The 21,285-nt window shown below is 34.0% G+C and overlaps 4 protein-coding genes across 5 annotated transcripts; all 4 read left to right on the top strand.

Annotated features, from left to right (window-relative positions):
• Nucleotides 1-7,395: 7,395 nt before the first annotated feature.
• On the top strand, nt 7,396-12,134 carry LOC127240510 (probable trehalose-phosphate phosphatase G). Of its 2 annotated transcripts, XM_051259228.1 has the most exons (13): nt 7,396-7,479; nt 9,566-9,635; nt 9,742-10,172; nt 10,262-10,402; nt 10,488-10,559; nt 10,655-10,780; nt 10,856-10,912; nt 11,004-11,105; nt 11,201-11,278; nt 11,374-11,443; nt 11,524-11,594; nt 11,686-11,778; nt 11,851-12,134. In XM_051259228.1, exons 3-13 carry the CDS (start codon nt 9,849-9,851, stop codon nt 11,986-11,988), a joined length of 1,272 nt encoding a protein of 423 aa, XP_051115185.1. In that variant the 5' UTR covers nt 7,396-7,479; nt 9,566-9,635; nt 9,742-9,848; the 3' UTR covers nt 11,989-12,134. The 2 variants fall into 2 exon arrangements, with proteins under 2 accessions (XP_051115185.1, XP_051115184.1); XM_051259227.1 differs by lacking the exon at nt 7,396-7,479 and having other exon boundaries at nt 9,394-9,635.
• A 393-nt stretch (nt 12,135-12,527) lies between these two features.
• LOC127240512 (uncharacterized) lies at nt 12,528-14,940 on the top strand. Its single transcript, XM_051259231.1, has 13 exons — nt 12,528-12,663; nt 12,744-12,861; nt 12,959-13,037; nt 13,122-13,197; nt 13,272-13,355; nt 13,440-13,544; nt 13,633-13,713; nt 13,811-13,875; nt 14,031-14,100; nt 14,199-14,276; nt 14,372-14,469; nt 14,570-14,705; nt 14,794-14,940. The coding sequence occupies exons 1-13, from the start codon at nt 12,595-12,597 to the stop codon at nt 14,938-14,940; spliced, it is 1,206 nt and encodes a 401-aa protein (XP_051115188.1). The 5' UTR covers nt 12,528-12,594.
• A 1,442-nt stretch (nt 14,941-16,382) lies between these two features.
• LOC127240610 (monocopper oxidase-like protein SKU5) lies at nt 16,383-19,782 on the top strand. The gene is made up of 9 exons (XM_051259383.1): nt 16,383-16,987; nt 17,218-17,327; nt 17,418-17,688; nt 17,763-17,901; nt 17,988-18,354; nt 18,436-18,801; nt 18,895-18,973; nt 19,053-19,252; nt 19,358-19,782. The coding sequence occupies exons 1-9, from the start codon at nt 16,847-16,849 to the stop codon at nt 19,458-19,460; spliced, it is 1,776 nt and encodes a 591-aa protein (XP_051115340.1). The 5' UTR covers nt 16,383-16,846; the 3' UTR covers nt 19,461-19,782.
• A 553-nt stretch (nt 19,783-20,335) lies between these two features.
• LOC127240379 (auxin-responsive protein SAUR36-like) lies at nt 20,336-21,169 on the top strand. Its single transcript, XM_051259033.1, has one exon. It carries the CDS (start codon nt 20,479-20,481, stop codon nt 20,971-20,973), a length of 495 nt encoding a protein of 164 aa, XP_051114990.1. The 5' UTR covers nt 20,336-20,478; the 3' UTR covers nt 20,974-21,169.
• Nucleotides 21,170-21,285: the final 116 nt, after the last annotated feature.

Raw genomic sequence — 21,285 nt, 5'->3', positions numbered from 1 at the left:
GCAGCGCCTAGTGATGAATCATATTCACTCCCAGTCCCTATAGCTTTACGTAGACCTTTTATGATGTAGTCGGGAATGACCCGTAGTGATGAATCATATTCACTCCTAGATCCTTTACGTGTATCTTTTACGCCGTAGTTGGCAGCGCTTAGTGATGAATCATATTCACTCTCAGTCCCTATAGCTTTACGTAGACCTTTTATGATGTAGTCGGGAATGACCCGTAGTGATGAATCATATTCACTCCCAGACCCTTTACGTGTACCTTTTATGCTGTAGTCGGTAACGCCCCGTGACAGTGATGATTCATATTCACTCCCAGATTTATGTTCATATCGCGAAGTACCCTCATCCTTAACCTCTTCAAATGGAAAACTCATAGGTGGTACCATAAATGGTTTGGAACTAGGTACGGGTCGAGCCTCGTAGTGATGGATCGACGTTGTCAAGTCGAACAAAAACATGATATGGAAGAACATCATCACAAGTGAAGTGCGCAGAAATGCCATTGTGGAAAAGGAAAGAATGTGGGTTTAATTTTCTGAATGTATAATTTCGGATTCCTCTACTGGTATTTATAGATGAAATGATGTGTTAGTCTCTTCTCTACAAAAAGCAACATAATATCGTTGTAAATTGGATAGCCTAATCTATGAAATAAAATACTATGATATAGCAATGATTCGTATATAAAGATTTCTGATTCTCATAAATTCGAGTTGTTGCTATATACTAGGCTCTAGCTATAAGGTTTTTTTGTCATTTAATTTTTTTTTTTATCAAATTTGCTAAAAATTTAAATTTAAAAGATACACAACATAGTCAACCATCATGTTTATAATACCTAATTAAATAAGCTTTGTGGACTGAATTTTGGTTCAATTTCAAGCTACATGAACAATAATATTCAATATTTATTTATAATTTAAAACATCACATTATGTTACATTTTGCATAATTTCATAGTTAAATGTTTTTAACTATGAAATAAGGGACTATTTGAATTAGCTTAAAAAAGATATACATAAGCTAAAAATATAAGCAAAAGCCAAAAATAAAAGTAAAATGATTTTATGTTTAAATGAATTATTATAAAATTATTTTTATATACTATAATAAAATTAGAAGTTTTTTAAATTGTTAAAAAAATAAACCAAAAAAAAAAATAGAAGCATAAGTCAAAAAGCAGTTTAATTTTAAGTTTACTTAACTTTTTATAAAAGTAACTGTTTTTAAATTATAAAATTGAAAATATTTTTAAAACTTCAAAAATTACTCAAAAGCACTTGCAGTTAAAATAATTATATTTTTCTATAGAATTTTTATAATTTATTTTGAATTTTTATTATTTATATCTAAAAATTTAAATTATATAGTACATAAAATATATTTCTAAATATTGTAACTTATATTTTAAATTTTTAATTTAAAGATAATATATAAATTAAATTCAATGTTAAATTACTATATTTTTATAATTTATTAAATTTATAATTATATTTAATAATTTTAAGATTTTAGTATAATAAAAAATTTATATTTTTAAATTTGATATCAAATTTCAATTTTAAATTTTAATTTAAAAATAATATATAAAATAAACATAATGAAATAATATTTTTAAAATTTTAATTAAAATATAAAACAATTATTTTTATCTTATAATATAGTATTTATTGTAATTATTATTGATAAAAACAATATTTTTTTATTAAAAAGTGTTTATGTTTATTTTTTAAATTGTGTTTGTAAAAAATAATTTTGAATTTTAAAAACTATTTTTGTTTTTGGACCAACATAAGGTATAAAGTTTTTTTGTTAGAAATAAAAGTCTAATGTCGTGGCAAAATCTAATTCAAATAGGGTTTAAATATGTTTATTATTAAAAATTTTAAATTTATTTAGAATTTTATAAATTATATTTAAAGAATTTAAATTATTTAATCTAATTAAAAATAAAATTTATTAAATTTTATGTATACATTATTATTTTAAGTTTAATTTAATTAAATATATATATATAAATTGTAAATATAATTAACCTTAAATAAATTTTACTCTACAAATTATTTATAATATTAGAATTGTCAAAATATGTTCAATTGGTCGAGTTGGGCTATCCCCTCCTACTTTCAAAGGGTGTTGAGTTTGAATTTTTTTATGTTCGTTAAAATGCAAGACTAAACGAGTGAATTTACGTGGATTGCGGATTGAGAGTTGGTAAACCCGCAATGGATGGGTGGGTTTGTCCCTTGGTCAAATAAATATAATATCTTTAATATTTCAAATAAATATATTTGTTTTACCATTTTAATATGTTCAAAATTAATTATTTTATTTTATTTTTAGTAATTGTGGTTATATGACTTTAAAAAGTTTTTACAACTTACATATTATTTCAAACAAACAAAAAAATCATCATTGTTTAACTATCTTTTTAATGGGTAAATTTTGATATTCATACAGGCCGGAAAATTACAAAAAATATGTCTCATATATACTTCATGATTATTTTTGTCCTGTATTTATGCTAGCAAAATATATACCATAGGAATATTTTTGCAATTATCTCCATCTTTTGTATTATATATATAATTTTAATATTCAAAACGTTTATTGAAAAAAAACGAATATATACATACCGGATTGAAAAAGTATTGTATTTTATGGTAATTTTTAAAAATATTTTATATTAAGTTAAATTAAAGAATTAATTTATTAAAATTTTCATATTATATTAAACTAATTAATCAATATGTATTGTCGGTGATATTAGTATTTTTTAAGACTGTCTCGTCGACGTCGCTGTTTCTTTTGTTTCGATTTGTTTTTGTTTGTTATATTCATCTTTCATTATTTTTTATTTTTTTTTCTTTCTAGAATTTATTGAAAATTTTATAAGAATAATACATATTTATTTGTTTAAATATTTTCAATTACCAATACTTTAAAAAGAAATATTGATTAATGATATTTAAAATTTTGAATCAATTTATATTAAATATTTATTTTAAAATATTTATGATTTGAACTCTACGGATAACTATTTTTATATTAAATATAAATAAATAAATAAATAAATAAAAATTAAAATGTCTATGGGTTGCCCACTTGGCTCACCACTTGCGGGTGGATTGAATTGCTTAAATCTTAAACCGCTTCGTTATCGTAGATTAACCCACAAATATAAAGTAAAATGACATGAAGCAAAGGTGTAATAACTATTAAACTCGAGCATTTTATTTATTTATTTGTATAAAATATAACGTAATTTCAGATGCATCATCCACATTTATTATAGTTTATTACAAGAGAGATGACTTCCTCCAACCTAATGTTGCATCACTAAGAAGGCTGGAATCATACTTATTAAGGACATTATTATTGGCATATGGCATATATTGGAGAGTTGATCGATGCTTAAGGTTCTGGCTTATCTCGTTTATGAACAACCTCGTATCGTCCATGGGGATTATGAGCTGGCAGCAATACAGATTGGCCAACTGCTAGTGAAGAATCGTATTCACTTCCAGACTTTGGTTTTTTTGGTTTGTAACGAAAACTGTATAGTCTTTTTAGTGATGGAGTGTACTCGCTCTTAACCTCTTCAAGTGGTTTATGTAAATGAGGCAGAGAAAAATCTCGGCCGTGAAGAATTACGCGTCGTCGTCGAGCCTCGCATTGATAGATCAACGTTGTCGAGTCGAACAAAGTTATGATATGGAAAAACATCATCACTACTAGTGAAGTGCGCAGAAATGTCGCCATTGTTTTCTCTTTTGGAAAAGAAAAGATTGTGCTTTTCTAAGTGTAGATATACTTTCAGATTAATTCTCTTGTGGTATTTATAGATGCAATGTTAATTCTCTTGTAGTAATTCTCTGCCAAAAGGAGCATCGTTTCAATTAATTGGATAGCCTAATCTATAAAATAAAATATGATGTAGCAATGATTTCGAATATACGGGTTTTTTAATCTCATAAATATAAATAGTTGCTCAATAGGCTATAGGCAGCGGCAGAATCAGAACTCGAACAAAAGAGCCAATTTTTTTATTTTTTATTTTTTATTTTTAAATTGTAACAATATGGCATTGAAAATTCGATATACCAAAAAAATTAATATGATAAATATATATATATATTGATATCGTATTGAAATTTTGATACAATGTCTGTATATACTGTTTCATATACAATCTACTAAAATTCAAAATAATAATTATGATATCAATATATTGAATTATTTGTATATATCGACATACCTAATATTAAAATATCAAAATTATTTTAATATATACTGAAAGTATTTTTTAACATACAAAAAATTCAATATGATATTTGATCATACTAAAAACTTTAATATACTAAAATTTCAATATTTTAATAATAATAATTTAAATAGAAATTTTTAATACTAAAAAAAGATATTTTTTAGCATATATAATTTCAAAAAAATATTATAATAGAAAAAATTAAGAGGCGGGTGGGTGAAGGAGAGGCTAGAGCCACCCTTACCCCCAGTAGTTTCGCCGATGGCTATAGCCTATACCTATACGTGTATTTACAATTCTTAGCGAAGTTACATAAAATCTATGATACTATTTCTCTTACAAAATGGATTTTTTTTTTTTTTTTTTTTCTATTCAATCTTTCAAGTTTTTTAAAATTATTATACATTTGTTGTAAATTCATAAATTAGAGACAACTCCAATGATAATCCAATCAAATTACTTAGAGAATTTCAATGAAAAAATTAAGCTATAATAAGTATTCGGCACAAATACTTGATAATCATTATCTGAAAAGCAACAAATATTAAGAAGTGCAAAAGTGGTGATGTTGAATTAATGATTCTTAATCATTCTAAAAGTATAAATTGAATACTTTAGGATTTGATTATAAATCTGAAGAGTTATTCACACCTCGCGTGATCACATCACGTGTGATTAAATGACAAAAATAATGATTTTTGTAAATATATAGGATATATTTTGTCAACAACATTAATAAAAGACAAAAGTGATAATAAATTATATATGGTGAATAATTTTTACAATTTTTCTAAATATATACAAATATATTGAATCTAGAATAAATAAATAAAAATCTTAATAAATGTATAATATTTTTTGCAAATATATTTATTTGTTAGATGAAATAATCATAATATCTGCCTCGTTGTCTTATACACAGTGTGTATATATAAGATAACCTTACCCTAGGCAACCATGGAAGCCAAGGATCCTCTCCTTGTTTCAATATATGCATTCTACTCTAATATACTTTTTTAAACTATATTTGATCGGATATTATTCTTTGATTTTAATTTAAATTAAAATTTTTGTTTAAGTATTAGTTTTTATATTATATTTTGTATAAAAAGTGTCTCTTCTGTTCACTTTATATTAAAACTATCAATGTTTATTTATTTATATTTTTGTTTGTCAAATTCAAATATTTCTTTTTTTTAGTAATTAATGTCCACTATTTCTATTCCGTTTGTCCCACATAATTTGTTATTTTTTTTGAAAATATATCACTTGAATCACATTTTAAATTTTTTGATTTATATATTTATTTAATTAAATTATTTAGTCATTATAATCTTAATTATCTACGTAAATTGAGACAAATAAGATGAGACAGAATGAGTAATATTTTTACATACAAAAAATAAATGTAAACTTTTAGAAGTGAAAAAAAAAAGTAATATATTTTTTAATTAAATATTATACAAATTAAATAATATTAGTTTTGATTTGAGATCAAAATCAAACAAACTAGTCATAGCATATATAAACATTACACATTTTTGTTGATTAAAGAATTACAGCTTTTGGTTAATCGATCATAGTATTCGTCAAAACTTTTGTCAAACTTAACATTAATGACATTTATATTAACAAATTATCAGTAGCACAGAATTATACGCTAAGGCAGGTTTTACTAATATCCTCCCAATGTAATAGCTTGACAAAGTAGAATGCCGGCGAACTCGGTCGGGTTTCGAATGAATTTTTAAACAGATTAAATGGTTCAACTTGAAATCCATCTCTTTATTTGAAAGGATTAGAAGACCCGGTCTGAACCCGACTGTTCAAACCAGACCAATTAAAAAATGACTCGATAACCCGTTTAATAGGCTACATAACTAACACAAACTCGATCTGTTCAAACACAACCTCAAATCGATCCATTTTTTTATTTAAAAATTTTTCAAAATTAAAATTTCACAAATTAAACAATAATAATAATAATAATAATAATAATAATATAATCAATCAAAAAACTAAAAAGTCAATAAAAAATAGAGGATTGGATGTTGATAGTAAAAAATCAGCACCCATGATTGTGCAAAAATAATTATGTTAAAATTCATTGTAGGCTGATCTAGAAAATTGCATCTTTTTAACCATAAAAATAAAAGTATAGGTCCTCAATAAACTCAAATCAAAACAACTTAATCTGATGAATATAATCAAATTCAAATAAAAACAACTTAATCTGATGAATATAATCAAATTTTAATTTAAATTAATTAAATCTAATATAAACTAATCAAAATAATAAATGAAACCTAAATTTAAAATATCACAACAAAATTCGTATAAAACTGTATACATAATCGAGTCCCAGTTTTTTACCATTGTCATTATTTGCCAGATCTACTTCTCACTAGTGTTCCCATTGTTTGAGCACTGTCAACAAGATGTACCTAATAAAAATCAGCACTGTAATTCATGGATGAGTTGCAGACTTGCAGTGATGAAAATGTGTTGGCACTGGATCATGTTGGTTAGCCTAATCGTTAATCGTTTTTAAAAAGTATTTAGCATGGTTTCATGGCCATTCAATCAATTTTTGACAAGATGAATAATTAAAATAAAAGTACATTGTAGTAATTACGATATTGGTATTGTATACAAATACAACCCTAGATTTGAAAAGAAGAATAAAAAATCCCCCAATCTTTTGCAGTGATTATTATTTCTCGATTCGACGGAGGGAGACGAAGGTTGCCTTGTTTATCACGTTTCCTCTCTTTCTCTCTCTATCATTCTTTCTGCTTCCTATTTTTATTATCATTATTATTATTATTATTTTGATTTCATTTCTTTTTTGTGGTTCGCATTTTTAGGGTTTGTCGTAAACCTGTCGTTGGTGGTTTGATTTTTTTGAGGTAGAATTCCTCTCTCCCTGGTGTTCCTATTTTTCCGGCATTTTTCTGCCTTTTTTCATTTGGATTCTCATTCAATCTCTCTTCTTGTTATTATTATTATTTTTTAAAAAAAAAAAGTGTTGTTGTTATTAAAAAGATTTCTCCTTTTTCTGTTTATTTTGTTTTTTGTCCTGATGGTATTTAATTGTTTGAATGTATTGATTGACCCATCTCCCAGTCCCAGGCTGCGAGTAGATTAATCATTCCCTGACCTTTCTGCCGTCTGCTTTTTGCTGATCATCCTGCAAAGATAATCAGGTCCGTATCTTTTTGCCCTACTGTTTTCCATTACCTTCCCTCCCTGTTCGTTTCAACCCACAGTTCTCGAGGGATTTAATCTGCATTTACCCACCAGTATTTACAAAAATAATCAAAATCCAGGCATTTTCTTGATTCATCTTTACCTGCGATATTCCAATTCTTGGATAAACATGTTGAAAAATCGAGTCTTTATTGCCTCCACCCCTCATTCTGTGTTTTTATTCTTTTACTTTTGGTGTATATTTAGAGGGGAAAAAGAAAACAAAGAAAAAGAAGAAGAATTGCAAAGCGCTGCTCCTCGTATTTGATTCAATATTCATTCGCATTTGGCTGTTGATGCATTCACGTGCGTTTGTTTGTAATTTCTTAAACCACAGTGTTCTTATTTATTATTAAGTCTTTTTCACATTTTTCTGTCGGCTGATTATGGAGAGCATGGCTTTGTCGGTTGCTCCTGTTAGATATTTACATAGATTGGCTTCTATATATATATGTATGTATGTATACATGGGGTCGTAGTCAGTTGTTTCTTCTTTCGTGGATGCTATTTTAAGTCACTGTATCATTCTTTTCTGGTACTTTGTTTTTACTATTGTATCACAAGCATTGCTTATGGCAATTAATTAATATCAAGATGCGTTTTTGTTTTTAATTTTCTGAATTTCTCAAATGTCTCTGTCGACTGTGGAGAGTCCATGCATGTTTGTTTGTAAGCAACAATATCTATATTTATATAAATATATATAGTGAGGAATCAGGGAAATCAATAGTAGCTTTGAGAAGATGATTCAATGGGCTTTTCTCAAAGTGGTTTGAAAATACATAGTTGCTATACATTTTTGTATATTTCAAAACTAATTTACCTTTTCAGGCTTCCTTCATCATTTTTTTTTTAATAGACAAAGTTGATGTTTTTTTTTTTTTTTTTTTTTCATACTATAGATCTGTCTATAGGGTACTAAACCAAGCTATAGAGTTTAAGATGCAAGACATTTGATACAAAAAATAAATATTTGGAATGATGACTGAGATGATGCTTCCATGGGAAAGATTTGTTTTTAGATATGTTTTGGAATGTTCTTGAATTCTATAGTGTTGTTGGGAATTGTAAAAAATTGAAAATTGGTAGGCATTTTGCATGATATAAATAAACTTTGGATGTGAAAGGTTTTTAATGTAGTATTTTAAATGAAGAATAGGTAATTGATGTAATATTTTTGTGGCAAATGTATTGTAGATGAATAGTAAAGAAATTTATTTGAAAATATATGAAAATAGAGATACCGCGAATCTGAAATACTTAAAAGTATGGATGATTCGATATATGTTCGAATATGTTGCATTAATTCTAGCATTTTTATAAAGTTGTTAGAAGGTTTGGGTTATGGTTGTAGGATTATGTCCAATTTGAAACTTTCCAGAACCGATGTGGTCACTTTGATGCTGTTTTGATTGACATGAATGATGTCAAAATAAAGTCGATCACGATGCTTTATTTCTTCTTCCTATTGACTTTCTTTTATTATATATATATAATATATATTCGTCATTGTTTGATTAATTGTGCTATAATGTGAAAATGGTTAGTATTTCTTTTGAATGAAGCCGCCGTTTGCTGGAAGAAAATGCCAAGAAGATTACGCAACCGCTGCATCGTAGCTTAGTCTATCTTAAATGTATTGCATCACCTCAACCGTTACGAGTACCCAATGGAGCTTTTGAAATTGCTTACCTTTAGATTGGTAAATTTGACACTGGAGTATGTCATTTTCTTTGGTTTGCCAGCTTTAACATATGATATTCTTTATTTCGATGACTTTTTCATTGGCAAATTTTATTTCCCCTATATAAAAGGCAATGGCCTTGGCATCCATTTCACTATCTTAGAAAACTGCATCAAGTAGAGGAATTCCCATGCTCGATAGGAGCGACATTGTAGTGATAAAACCATATAGTTAGATTAACTTCATTATGCAGTCGTGTAGTCAAATCACTTTGTTGTTGCTCCTCATGGTGATGCTTTTGTTTTTGCGATAGACATATGCCATTTCTTTTGATTACTTTCATTTCCTTTTAATTTCAGGAGAACAAAGCAGTCAGGCCAGACTAATTGCAACCTGTGTGAATCTCGTTGACGTTTTGATTGATAGCTGGTGTGTAATGTATCTATTTCAAAATTTTGTGCTTCAATTTTTTTGAAAACTTTTCGTGTATGCACCACGTCTTGATAGATGTTTTTTTCTTGTGTGTTTATATTAGATCATTTGAAGCTTCGACTTGATGGCATCCATTATTAAAAAGACATTGTAAAGCAGTGGTGCTGGATCTTTGGTACACATTTAAAGCCCTGCATTTTTTGGTAATGCATGGTTAAAAGTCGTATGAATTCCATGGACTTGAAGTCGGCTAAAGGATCCCCAGTAATTGCCGATACTGCTCCAATAAGCAACTCTCGAATGAGGATCCACTCTAGTTTCTTGCCTTGCTTACAAACCGGTACATCAATGTCTACCAGTGTTTTCATGGTTCCTCCGAGGAAAAAGACAGCCAAAACCGACGATGCTAGCACCACTGGCTGGCTCGACGCCATGCGCTCTTCCTCCCCCCCTCGTAGGAATCCTACGAGCGATACCAATAGCCCTAATGCTGCTGTTTCAGACCATTCAGAAATGGATTACGATACCTGGATGGTATGTGATGATGTTGTCTTGCTTTCCTTGTAAACATCCTTGTTTAGTACTTATATTGCTGTTTTTATCTTTTCTGTTTGTTCTTGCAGGCTAAATATCCTTCAGCCCTCGACTGCTTCCAATTGATAACCAATAATGCAAGGAATTCTCAGGTTATCATGTTCTTGGACTATGATGGAACGCTTTCACCCATTGTGGACGACCCTGATCGAGCATTCATGTCTAATGATGTAAGAAATTTTACCTCGCTTGTTATTATACTCACCTGCAGACCCTTATACCTGCTTGTTGCCCTATCTTTTCCTTCTTTCTCAGATGCGGTCTGCTTTAAGCAATGTCGCAAAATATTTTCCAACAGCAATCATAACCGGAAGGAGCCGTGATAAGGTGAAGAAAATGAATTCTTCTGATGAAGTCTCATTCGAAATTCAGTCCATATTTGTTTCATGACTTCTGCTGACAAAAATATCCGTTTTCTTCAGGCTTATGAATTGGTAGGACTGGCTGAACTTTACTATGCTGGTAGTCATGGAATGGACATCATCTTTCCTGTCAGCGACATGGTGTCCGAAAGCCATGTAAATTGTGTCAAGTCGACAGACAAGGAGGTTAGTATTCATAGTTTCTGCCCCTTGTCTTAAAGTTCAGTTATTCTCAACGATCTTTCTGTTGTCTATGAACAGGGAAATGAGGTTAATCTATTCCAGCCTGCCGCTGAATTCATACCTGTGATCGACGAGGTGTGTGATGATAGGGAAAATAAACACTTACTTATCTGTTATCCTTGGATTGATGAATATCGTGCTACTATATTTTCGCTGATATTTCCAGGTTTACAAAAGCCTCGTCGAGATTGTCAAAGATGTCAAAGGTTCAAAAGTGGAGAACCATAAATTCTGTGTCTCCGTTCATTATCGCAACGTGGATGAGAGTGTAGGAATTAATAGGCTTCATTTAATATCCGTGCATTTAATGTTTCCGAGCCTACTTAACTAATATAACCGTTGCTTTGTGTTTGATCCGACCAGAGCTGGCCTGTGATTGCGCAATATGTTCAAGACATCTTGGAGCATTATCCCCGGTTGCGAATCACTCATGGACGGAAGGTAATTAAATTTACGAAAATTAGCTGTCCAAAGGAATACAATCTATAAAGATGATATTAACTGCTTGAACATGAATGTTTTTGGCCGATGGATAGGTTCTGGAAGTTCGCCCTATGATTGACTGGGATAAAGGAAAAGCTGTTGAATTTCTTCTACAATCTCTAGGTATGGAGTATTAGTAATACAATCGAACTTTTAGAAAATCACCTGTTCCTTTTTTGTAATGAAAACATTCGGTCATGCAGGATATGGCGATCGCCATGATGTACTCCCTATTTACATTGGTGATGACAAAACCGACGAAGATGCATTCCAGGTAATATATATATATACATTTTTGTATGTAGTCTTCTTCCTTGGACGAGTAAGATGGTCAAGTGGTGGTGGTGATGGTGATGATGATGTAGGTTCTGAGAGAGAAAAACTGCGGGTATGGAATCTTGGTATCGTCTGTCCTGAAACCGAGCCATGCTTCGTACTCTCTGAGGGATACTTCCGAGGTAAGGAGGAAGTAGTAGTAGCAGTAGTAGTTGGAATTGATTGATGTTGATCCATTGTCCATTGATGAATAGGTTCAAGAGTTCCTGGAATCTCTGGTGAAAATGGCGCAAGAAGGGCAGGTGGAGCCACAAGCAAAGAAGAAAGAGACGAGCCGTCACCTTCGCCCGCCGTCGTCGTCGTCGAGTCGTGATGCAGCCAGCACAGATTAGAGCCTTTGATTACTCAGATGATATGATAATATATATGACATGAAATTTAGCAGATGGCCTGTTTTGTCTCTCTGGATTTTAGACCTTTTATGTATTTATTAATTGTGTTTGCTCCTCCTCCTTTTGTTACATTATTATATAAGAACTGGGTTTATTGTAAAGCTAAATTGATCTTTGGATGATTTTGTTTTTATTGGTGTCACAAGTTCTCTTTTACCATTTTAAAACTGTAATTAGAGGATTTAGAATAATTTAAAAGTTTTGACATAAACAGCTATAAAAAAAACAATCTGACGCGTAACGGTAAAATAAACCTATGTTCTAACTCGCTGACCTCTTCCAACCGACGTGGCATTTGGAGGAAATGTCGGATCCAGTTTGGATCGACAGGACCGTAAATCCACGTGGAGCCCATATACGATAACCACGTGTCTCATTTCACGAAGTGCATCGACGCTGCAAGGCTACAGCTTCAGCCAATCGTACCTCGTGCATCGATAGTTGTACTACCGGCTTCCATGATTGCGGTTCTCTTCCTTCGCGCATAAAGCTCCTCAGTAATGGAAAAGCCATTTCCAATCTCCATTGCCAATTGAAGAAGAAACAATGTCGTCTGCGTTGCACTTTCTTCATCCCTCTGCAATTTTCCCCTCCTCCTTATTACCATCTATCCAGGTAAAATATTTTTTTACTGTGGTGATTAATCATGCAATGCATGGATTCGTGGTAATTAATATCTACAATGACGAAAACAGGAGAAGAAGATAGGAAATTTCGAAGCTGGATTCACTAAGCCAAGGCTCAATTTTAAGAATCCGAGGTTTTTTCCTTCAATCCGCGCAGCTACGAATCCCCCATCGTCTTTTTACACAGGTAGATCGATCTGTGTGGTGGTTGTGTGTTCTTCATGGCTGATTTTGACTGCTCTTTCCCTTTTTTATTTTTTATTTCTGCATCGATCGTCTTCCAGGTGTGAGAACCGAATTGGACGTTGTACAAAGCCACAGTGAAATCGTACCGGATACTGTTATTTTCGATGATTTTGAGAGGTTGATTTTGGCTGGAAATCAGATTTGTTCTTCTTCTTGTTCTTGATGCTGATATGTCTGTATATTAATTTAAATTTACTGCAGGTTTCCCCCCACAGCTGCCACTGTTAGCTCTTCTTTAATCTTGGGTATTTGTAGCCTTCCTGGCAATCAGTTCAGGGTAATAACATGATTTATATATAATTAATTACGATTCAATTGGATTTCTATTTGATTTTACTTTGTGTTGTTTAGAGAGATGTTGACACTGCCTTGGCTGATGCAAAATGCTCTCTCATAGAAGAGTCTAATAAGCGAACTGATTGTTTCCTCGACAAGGTATGAAATATTATTATTGAGCAAACCAATCTTCAGAAACCTGTCTTATACAATTAGTATGTAATGAATTATTGACATGTTCAGGCTTTGGTTAATGTCGGAGCCAGTCTTGCAAAGCTAGTGCCCGGCCGAGTTTCGACTGAAGTTAATATTCGCCATGCATACGACACATCCGGAATTGTCAATAAGGTAACCAACCACTATTCAACTTCTTTAGAAAATATTTCTTACATATATAGCTCTGGTTTCTTACATCAACATGCGATGCAATTTGCAGGTGTATTACCTGTTAAAGTTGTATCACGAACTCGGCTTGTCTCCCGAGCGATTGTTGTTTAGAATCCCTGCAACTTGGCAAGTTAGTACTGCAGCAACAAATATTTTCATTTCCAAACTCATAATATTTCTCTTCAAATCAAAACCTCTGTAAAATTAATTGATTTATTTTTCTTTAGGGAATCGAAGCATCGAAGATGCTGGAGTCCAAAGGAATACAGACACATTTAACATTTGTCAACAGGTAAAAAGGAGTTCGATTTGTTGTAGAACAACATAACATTATATTCGACAACTACATCTATACGATCAATGCAAATAAGCCTCATTTTATTGTGATTCTTGAAAATATAAAGATCCACATTTCAAATGCTCTAATGTGCAAAAAAAATGTCACAGTTTTTGTCAAGCTGCAGCCGCGGCTCAAGCAGGTACTTCGGTTATTCAAATCTACACCGGTCGCATTCGGGTAACATTCCATCTAACCATGAAACAACCATCATTAGTCTTGTTCGAAATTTTCTTGATCCACAAATTTATATTACAATTTGGCTAATATTCGACTAGGACTGGTCACGTTGCAATAAAAATGATCCTGAAATAGAAGCAGCTCGGTCGATGGGGCAAGATCCTGGTCGGGCTCTGGTTAGATCCTCTACACATTACATATTTTTTACCAAGACTTTAATTGCAATACTGCCTATCCTAAGTTTGGTTGTGAATTGATGATATAATTTCAGGTTTCGAAAGTGTACAACTATATCCATAAATTTGGATACAAAACCAAAATGATGGTGTCTGCAATTCGCAACGAACAAGATCTATTTGATGTTTTGGGGTGAATTAGTTCATTCTTTTAGTCTACTCATTGCAAACTAATTAAATTCAGACATTGCAGATGATAGGTGCATACCATGGGAATGTTTTTGTTTGGACAGGGTTGATTACATAGTGACCCCAGTAAGAATACTGCAGTCTTTAAAGATGTCGATGGCACCTCTTGAACACAAGTATTACCTCACGAGAAAGCTACACCCAGAAAATGCTGCCTCCTGCAGATTCACCATTGACGAGGTTTGTTAATTTTCTTGCTTGCTATTTCTTCTTGCAAATCAAATTATTACATATATCAATATATATCTTTAAAATTTTTTTGTTTCAGCTTGTGAAGTGGGACGAATCCAACTTCGCCGCCGCGGTAGGGCCGGGCGCGACGGCGCTGCTGATCGCCGGAATTGAAGGCTACCACGATCAAACTGATCGGGTCGAAGAATTGTTGAAGAAGATGTGGCCACCCCCAAATGTTTAAATTTTTTTGGTATAAGAAAGAAATAATAAAAATGGCTTGCCAGCAAATGCAATAAGAACATATATGATTTTTTAGATTTGAGCAAAAACAAGTGGGAATTTGATTAAATTTTAATTTTTTATGTTGGTTTGATTTTGGAAAATTGTGTACCAGTCAAAGCGTGGCGAATCAAAACATGTGTCGGTGGGGATTTCTTACGGGCTTTTTAAGTTTTTTAATAGCACTAGAAGGATCCTGAATGAAAATATAGGCACTGAATTTATGCTTTTTATTTATTTTTTTAAATTAATAATAATAGTTAACTCCATGTAAACACAAATATGCACTGACAACTGTGCAATATCAAACCTTAGCGTATTTAATTAAGGCCCAGATGCAGAGGAAAAAATATATTAAATTTTACAACATATAAAAGTCAAATCATGATTGTGAAATTACACCTATAGATTTTACCACCAATCATCAACTAGGACTAATTTTTTTAAATAAAATTTTGTGAATTCGAGGATTAAATGAATTAATGATATGACAATCAGCCATCCATGAAATTGAGTGAAGAAAATTTTGTAGTAATATTTTTCTCACCCACCACCATCTATGAAAAGGAAACAATTAATGCAGCTTGTAGATCACAACTTCTACCCTTCCAAGCTGCTAAGGTTTATTTAATTTTTTTCACAAAGACAGCAAGCAAGAAATTTCTAGATCATTATATAATTACTATATCAAACACAATTATTGATCACCGTCAATAAATTCATTTAAATAATTACCACAAGTAATCAGTATCGATATTAATTAAAATGACAGATGGAAATTTTGCATTCAAGTACGAGTATTTTTAGATTAGTTTAACCAAGCCAACAAGCTTACATTAAAAACATTCAACTACTGCCTAATTTTCAGTACATCTTGGAATCTTAACTGCAAGATTAATAAATAAATGTTGATCAAAACAAGATGAAAAAATTAAAATAAATAAATACAATGCAAGAAAGAAGATCAAAGAAATAAATAATGTGTGGGTGGGTGGGAATATATGTAATGTGAAATGTGATAGATCAAGGGGAGAAATGTATGGATAAAATATATGTAATGTGAAATGTGATAGATCAAGGGGAGAAATGTATGGATAAAATCCCTAGTCGGGTCCTCGATCTCCCACTTCAGAAACAGGGATGATAATTGCAGTGATGAAATTTTGATGTATGAAATGAATAAAGAAGAAAGAAATACGCGTGGACAAAGTGTATTTTTATGCCATTTATGAACTGGCCATAGGCTGTCATCCAACCCCACATTATTCCACAAATTTCTCCAGCTGAGCTGAATGGAGAGAGTTTTTATTTATTTTTTTCTTTCTCTCTCTGGAATCTAGATCTTGAAATGATCTAAAATTTTAAATTCAGTAGTGGTTGAGCTTTGAACCGTTGTTTCTTGAAAATGTTGGATTGCGATGATGGTCCCGTCTGGCACTTAAGGCCCGACTACAGCAAGCAGAAATTTGCTGTCCCACAGGCCATCGAATCACTCCAAACCATCATTCGTCACTCATACAGCACCTCTTTAATTACCCCTGCAACTGAACCAATACGCACTACTATTTACTCTCTCAATTGGTAAGGTAAACAAGCTAGAAGAGACCCCAGAGCGGTTTTCTCTTTGCTCATATGAACATAAATCCGCAAGGACAAAGGCCCGACTCACGTACTACAAGCCACTGAATAGCTTAGCTGTGTGTCTTTTTGGGGAGGTGCCTTTCTATTCCTCTTTCCAGATTTGTTTCACCTGATAATGTAAAAATTCAGCGGCTAAAAGTGAGGGGAGGAAAAAGGGTTGATTGGATCTTTGGCGTTGAAGCGTGCTTGCTGGATCTGCAACAAATCTTGTTCTTCCGAAGTTGGTTATGGCGGCCTTCAGCTTTTTCCAGGTCTTGGCTGTCTGCATTTGCTTGCTGATGGGCTTCTCCATTGCTGACGACCCCACTGTTAGCTTCGACTTTGTGGTGTCATACATTACTGCTTCTCCTCTCGGCGTTCCTCAGCAGGTCAGCTTCTTGAACTAATTTATGCTCTTGTGAAACCCTTGATTTCCCATTCCCTTTGCTCATTTTGTTGGCATTGGCTTGCTTGGATTTACTTAATTGAGCTCCAGATCTGGTTATTAGGTGTAAGGATTTTGAATTTAGTTGGATGGATTGTTGAATGCCTTTCAAATCAATGCTCATGGTTAGTGTTAGGGTTTGAAAGTCTGTAACTGAAATGCACTGTCCTGCAGGTGATTGCTGTCAATGGCAAGTTTCCAGGCCCGACTATTAATGTAACAACCAACAACCATGTAATTGTTAATGTGAGAAATAAATTAGATGAAGGCTTCTTGATCCATTGGTAAGTGTGCTGCTCCTGTTGATTGGTAAAACTTGTTGTTTGTAGAAATGTTGATGATAAGGATAGATGTAAAAATTGAATTGAAATCAGGGCTGGGATACAGCAAAGGAGGAGTTCTTGGCAAGATGGGGTTCTTGGCACAAATTGTCCCATTCCTCCAAAGTGGAATTGGACATACCAATTTCAGGTCAAGGACCAGATTGGGAGCTACTTCTACTTCCCCTCTCTGAATTTCCAGAGGTCGTCGGGTGGCTTCGGTAGTTTCATTATTAATAACAGAGTGATAATTCCGGTTCCCTTCGACACCCCTCACGGGGACATCCCAATTATGATAGGTGATTGGTATACTCAGAATCATACAGTGAGTGTCGTATTGCTGCATTTTTTGGATTGTTTTTTTGTGTATGGAATGTTTGATCGTTGGTTTGTGTTTAGGCTTTGAGGAGAACTCTTAATGGTGGTAAAGAGCTCGGGATGCCGGATGGTGTTCTAATTAATGGGAAAGGACCGTACAGGTATAACGATTCCCTTGTCGCTGAGGGGATTGACTATGAAACCATTACAGTCGAGCCAGGTCAGTGAAGAATTGGAATGTTGGTTGTCGATTCAAATCGCTTGTTGTATGTCATTTGAAGTTGATGATTTGATGGTGTTCCTCAGGCAAGACGTACCGTCTTCGTGTGAGCAATGTCGGGATTTCCACGAGTTTGAACTTCAGAATTCAGAACCATAACTTGCTTCTTGCTGAGACGGAGGGTTCTTACACAGTGCAGCAGAACTACACCAGCTTGGACATTCATGTCGGACAAACTTACTCTTTTCTGGTCACTATGGATCAAAACGCCAGCAGCGATTATTACATTGTTGCAAGCGCAAGATTCGTCAACGAAACTGTATGGGAAAGAGTGATCGGCGTCGCAGTCTTGCACTACACTAACTCAAAAGGAAAGGCCTCCGGTCCTCTCCCTCCCCCTCCGCAAGACCAATTCGACAAGACATACTCGATGAACCAGGCGAGATCTATAAGGTTCGATCTCAACGTTCTATCCAAACTACGACGTTTGATTTTGCATAGTGGTTAAAGCTTTAGTTTGCTTGTGTAATGCAGATGGAATGTGACGGCGAGTGGAGCTCGTCCGAACCCTCAAGGTTCATTCAGATATGGTTCGATCAATGTGACAGAGGTTTATGTGCTGAGAAACAAACCTCCGGAGACAATTGACGGAAAACAACGAACCACTTTAAGCGGGATTTCCTTTGCCAATCCATCAACACCGATAAGGCTTGCGGACCAGTATAAGCTCAAGGGGATATACCATCTCGACTTCCCTACAAAGCCACTTACAGGACCACCTCGAGTTTCAACGTCGGTCATCAATGGCACGTACAGGGGATTCATGGAAGTCATATTGCAGAACAACGACACCAAGGTTCACACATATCACTTGAACGGATATGCCTTCTTTGTGGTCGGGTACTGTTCTGCTCGCTCCCTTCACTGTTCTTATCATCAGAAGCAGAAATTAACGATAACTATTTATTTTAATTTCTTCTATAAACGATACAGTATGGATTACGGCGAGTGGACGGAGAATAGCAGGGGAACATACAATAAGTGGGATGGCGTCGCTCGGAGTACAGCACAGGTACTTATTCAGACATTCTTGTTACCCGAGACGTGTAACGAATAGTATATGAATCTTGGTGGCGCAAATTATGTTTTAGGTTTACCCCGGGGCATGGACGGCGATCTTGATCTCCCTCGACAATGTGGGTGTTTGGAACCTCAGGACCGAGAACCTCGACTCTTGGTTTCGAGGCCAGGAAACATACATTCGCGTTGTGAACCCTGAGTCGAACAACAAAACGGAGTTCCCGATGCCGGATAATGCCCTGTTCTGCGGCGAGCTAAAGAAGCTGCAGAAGTATGCTCATCCTCAAAAAACAATAAATTTGTGTAGTAGTAAGAATTCCTTAGTGATTGATCTAATCCTAACCGCTGTGTTTGCTTGTGAAATTGTTGATTGCAGGCCGCAGGACGTATCTCCGGCGACATCGGTCACGGACGAGAAGCAGAAATGGTTCCTGGGTTTCATGCTGATGATGTCCGGACTGCTTTCCCTGCTGGTTTGATAATCTTTCAATGGGTGGATTGATGTGATTTGATTTGATTGTTGCTGGTTTGTGAGGATTCAGAAGGAAGGATGTGTAATTTTAGAACCTCTATTTGTGTGTGTGAGAATGGAATCAATCAATCAATCAATCAATCCCCTTTAGTGAGTCGAGTCGGTCAGCCATTTTTATTGTTCCTACTTCCGGCTGTAGGGTGGGTTAGTTCTTCCTTGGTTGAGTCACTGCTCTGTTTCTGTCTGTCTGTCTGTGTTTCTTCATCATTCTTTCATGGCTTTTTCTTTAACTTAACTGTAATATTAATTATTCATCGAAATTTGATTCATCTCTCGATCTCTATCTCTATCACTATCACTACCGCTATCAGAATCTGTGAAATTTCTGGTTCCGTTTTTTATTTATTACACTCTGTATTTGCAGTTGCATGCTGTCGGGTCGTTCTCCCGCATTACACAGTTTTCAAAATATTTGATAAGTTTTTTTACACTCCCCAAATATTTGGAAACTTCCTAATGCTACTTCATTAGTTAATTAAATAATTAAGCTTGATGTTTAATTTACAACAAGCTAATTAACTACAGAAATTAGTAATTGGATTTGAAAGGGTCGTGAATTTTGATGGGTTTACATTTTCTTTTAAATATAAAAATTGAAAAAATAGGTGGCGTACTTAGAAATGTACTTGTGGTGACTCAGAGGTCAACACTAAATAAAATTACGAATAATATCATTTGACATACAAGCTTTCATAGAAGCTGCCTAACAAGTGAAGTTCGAGCTACACCCACCAATCACAAAATTTTAAGGTCCTTTATTCTATTTTATTGAACTTAACAATATTTAATTCGAGTTCTGACAGGTAGAACTCATCCTGGCCGTCAAACTGATCTTCTCAAGCAAATCTCGGCCCTCCGTCAATCTAAGCACATTGCGAAATTACTAAAACACCCCTACTGTACTACTCGCTATTTATACTTCAATCCTTTCCGCCCGTCCATCTGAAGGCTGAAGCTCCCCATACATGGCGAAGACCCGAGGATTCCGGCTGGGTCGCAGGCTGATTAGCGTCTTCCGACGGTGCGTCCTCCGCCGCGCCCGGAGGAGATCCGCCGCGTACCTTCCGGCGAAAGCGCAGGCCGGAGCTTTTTGGAAGGTGTGCGGATGGGTTCGGTCTTGCAGTAGCTGGAGCAGGAAGGGAGATTCGGGTTACATTCCAGTCGGGCAGGAGGATCCGGTGGAGCGACCCAGATTGCCGAAGGGACACCTGGCGGTGTACGTCGGCGAAAAGGAGGGCAACACGTGTCGGGTTATCGTGCCGGTGATATACTTCAATCACCCGCTGTTTGGTGAGCTGTTGAGGGAGGCTGAGAAGGTGTACGGATTCCATCATCCCGGCGGGATCCTCATTCCTTGCCCGAAATCCGAACTGGAGAGCGTGCAGATGCGGATCGCCGCCGCCGGAGTAGGGCGGAGATGGGGATGGGGATGGAGATGGAGATGGAGATGGAATTCTTGAGATTTTTATTTTTTCATTTTTCGATGGAATTCTGTTTTGAGTAAATTTTTGTGTTTAATGCAGCCATCCCATCCGTATTTCTCAAGGCTGACGTTTATCTTTTGGGTTTATGAAATTTTGTTTATTTTTCACCTGTAAATACAAAAATCTGATTGTGTACATTTATTTATTAATGAAAGAGAGCAACTACTACAATAAGTAGAAGAGTTGTGTGGTACAAAGAAAAGCCCCATTAGGCCCAAATATAAAAATTGGGCCTCCAAATACAGGAAAATTTGGATGTGCCTTTTTCCTTTTAATTTCCACATGCGC

Source organism: Andrographis paniculata, unplaced genomic scaffold (genome assembly GCF_009805555.1).
Source record: "Andrographis paniculata isolate CXL003 unplaced genomic scaffold, ASM980555v1 Contig79END, whole genome shotgun sequence".
In the NCBI taxonomy this organism is placed as follows: Eukaryota; Viridiplantae; Streptophyta; class Magnoliopsida; order Lamiales; family Acanthaceae; genus Andrographis; species Andrographis paniculata.
Note: the sequence above shows the minus strand (reverse complement) of the source record. Positions and strands in the feature narration are given on the sequence as shown.